Source organism: Oxyura jamaicensis, unplaced genomic scaffold (genome assembly GCF_011077185.1).
Source record: "Oxyura jamaicensis isolate SHBP4307 breed ruddy duck unplaced genomic scaffold, BPBGC_Ojam_1.0 oxyUn_random_OJ71931, whole genome shotgun sequence".
Classification (NCBI taxonomy): Eukaryota; Metazoa; Chordata; class Aves; order Anseriformes; family Anatidae; genus Oxyura; species Oxyura jamaicensis.
In genome coordinates, this window is record NW_023310763.1 from 1 (window position 1) to 2,820 (window position 2,820).

The 2,820-nt window shown below is 63.9% G+C and overlaps 1 protein-coding gene across 1 annotated transcript; it reads right to left on the minus strand.

Annotated features, from left to right (window-relative positions):
- Positions 1-171: 171 nt before the first annotated feature.
- On the minus strand, positions 172-2,406 carry LOC118159748 (RIMS-binding protein 3-like). The gene has a single exon (XM_035314314.1). The coding sequence runs from the start codon at positions 2,404-2,406 to the stop codon at positions 172-174; it is 2,235 nt and encodes a 744-aa protein (XP_035170205.1).
- Positions 2,407-2,820: the final 414 nt, after the last annotated feature.

Below are 2,820 nucleotides of genomic sequence, written 5' to 3' on the forward strand. Positions count from 1 at the left end.
CCAGGCGGCTGGCCGTGGGCAGGAGGTGGGGAGGGGGCATGGCCGGGGCAGCTGACCCCAGAAGAGCAGAGGGATCGTCCCTATGACAACGTAACGCTGAGCAAGAAAAGCTGGGGAAGGAGAGGGAGAAGGGGGGACACGGAAGGGACCCAGATTCTGTGGTCAAGACTCTTATTTATTCCTCCGTTTCTTCCTCCGTTTCCTCCTGCCACATCTGCTGCAAAAGCTCACTCCGTCATCGCTGTCCTGCAGGAGACCACGGAGCTCCGGAGGCACGGCTGGCTCCAGGCCATCATCTGAAATTTCCTCTACCAAATTAGAGGGGACAAATCCTCTCCTGCCATCCGTCAGCTCGCCCACAAACCAGCCGTCCTCATCCATGTCTCCGAGGACATAGAGGTATTCTCCCGCGGTCAGAGGAAGCTCTTCTTCGGGGTGCTCGTTAGGACCCTGGAAGGGATCGTAGCTCTGTCGAGCTAGAAACCTTCGAAGCTTTAGCGGTTCTTGTCCCAGGGCCTGCAGGGCGAAGGACACTTGCTCTGCTCCTGATGCTCCGGTCCCCCCCACAGGGTCCTCTTCCCAGCCACAGGGCCCAGGACCCACAGGGTCCGGGGACTGCTCTGCACAGGCCTGTGCTGTGGGAGATGGCCCCTGGGGTAGCTGTGAGCCCATCCAGTTGGATTTTTTGCCTTTTTCTTGCTCCAGCTGCCGAGAGAGCAGCTCACATTGTTGGCTTTGGAGCCGATACCGCTCCTCCAACTCTCTCAGCCGCGCTCGAGACGCTTCCATCTCTTCCCCTTGTGTCCTTCTTTGCTCTGCCCAAGCCCTGCGCGAACGCTCAGCTTCCTCTTTTCTCTTCTGCAGCAGTCGCTTTGTTTCCTCGAGGTCCTTCTCCTGTTGCTGCGTTTTTTCGGCCAGTTGTCTCATGGCTTTCAGCTCGCAGCCCAGGTCTTTCAGTCGTGTTTGAAGACGTTGGGCCTCGCTGAGGGTAGAATTTCGCAGCTCTGTCATTTGCGCGAGTTTCCCCTTCAGAGCCGCGTTTTCAGAGCAAACCTCCTCTGTCCACTCCTCCTGGGCACGGAGCTGAGAACTGTCCTGTGCGCGCCTGGCACTTTCGCTTCTCATCTCTGCCAGACGCGCTTTCAGCTCCTCGTACCTGTTCTTCAGCCTGGAACGCTCCCGATCCAGTTTCTCTTGCAGCTGAAGTCTGTTCCCGGCCTCGGTTTCCAGCTGCCCTCTCTGCTGCTGGTCGACCTGCTCCGTCTGTGCAGCGGTCTGCCCAGATTCTGGGGCAAGCTCCTTCAGCTGCCTGGCTTTTTCTCTCAGCTTCTTGGTAAGGAGGCCCAGGCTGCTGACCTTCTCCCTGAGCCTCCCCGCCTCCGCCCTCGCTTCCAGCAGGGAGCTTTCCGCGAGGGAGCTCTCCTTCAGGAGGCGGATCTCCTCTTGAAGGGCCCTGCATTGCCTCCCCAGGGCCTTCAGGGCATGCTGCGGCTGAGCTCTCTGCTCCAGGCTGTCTCCGCTGCCAGGGGGACAGGGCTCTTGCTGCCCTTCGACCTGAACCCCCACGTCTGCGACAGCCCGCCCGCCGCTCTCGCCATCTCCCTGGAGGGGAGCGTCTTCTCCGCTGCAGCGGGCTGTCCGCTGCCCTCCTCCAGCAGCAGCAGCGGATGCAGCGGGGCGCTTCGAAGAGCCGGGCCCGGGGGCTCCTGTGCCCCACAGACTCTGCAGGCGGTGCCAGGCTGCGGCCCTGGGTCCGGGGTCGGAGGCACGCGGCTCTCCTAGAGGGTTCTCCAGGATGTACTGCTCGAAGAGTCTTCTCTGCAGCTTCAGCTTGTTTTGGAGGCTCACGATCTGGGCGGCCAGCTTGCTGTCCGCCCGCCAGCGGAGCTGCCTGTGGACCTCCTGCAGCTTGCTGCGGGCCTCGCTGCCGCTCCAGATCTTCCTCACCAGCTCCTCGGCCAGCTGCCGCTGCAGGTCCCGCGCCTGGCGGACGGCGGCGTCCCGCTTCTTCTGGAGCAGCTCCAGAGCCTGCTGCAGCTTTGCCTCCCTCTCTCGCAGCAGCTGGCGGATCTCCGCTGCCCGCTGCTTCTGGGCCTCCTCCCGCAGCCGCTGCAGATCCCGCGCCCGCTTCTGCTCCCACTTGGCGCGTAGCTGCTCGGCCAGCTGCTGCCGCTCCTGCTCTGCCCTCTCCTTCAGCTCTCGGCTCTCCTCAGCAAAGCGGCGGTGCAGCTCCTGGGAGAGGAGACGCTCGGCCTCCAGCTGGGCCCGCAGCGCCTCCAGCTCCTGCTCCAGCTCCTGCCCGTGCTCCTCCTGCTGCACAGGCCCGCTGGGGGGCTGCGCTGGGCCCCCACGGGGCGAGGGGCGACCACGCGCCACGGGCCCCTGGCCCACACCGCCCCGGGTCATGGTTGAAGAAAAGCAATGGGTGAACAGCCACCAAACGCTGCCAGCAACAGCCACCAGCAATCGCACGGCCTGGGCCTGAGAGGGACAGCAGCCTCTGAGCCCTCAGCAGACACCGGCTGCCAGCACCGCGCAGCAGCAGAGGCAGCCTCTGTCTGCCCCTGGGCTGCTGCTGCGAGCGCGGCCTTTTATAGCGTCCGGGAGGTGACGTCATGAAGGAGGGGTGGCGACGTCATAAAGGAGGGGGGGCGTCATAGGACCTTATATGGTGCGTGTCCGCCCAGACACCCCCCCCAGCTGGGCCCTGCTCGTGCCCCCCACCCCAAGGAGATGCCGGCACGGACGCGCTTTGAACCAGGACGTTTATTGGGGTAAATCCAGGCATGGGGGCAGTGACCCACCCCTGGGTGCTGCTGG

Bases quoted from the DNA above. Each gene is read 5' to 3' on its own strand.
- LOC118159748 (XM_035314314.1), bottom strand. From the start codon at position 2,406: ATGACCCGGGGCGGTGTGGGCCAGGGGCCCGTGGCGCGTGGTCGCCCC.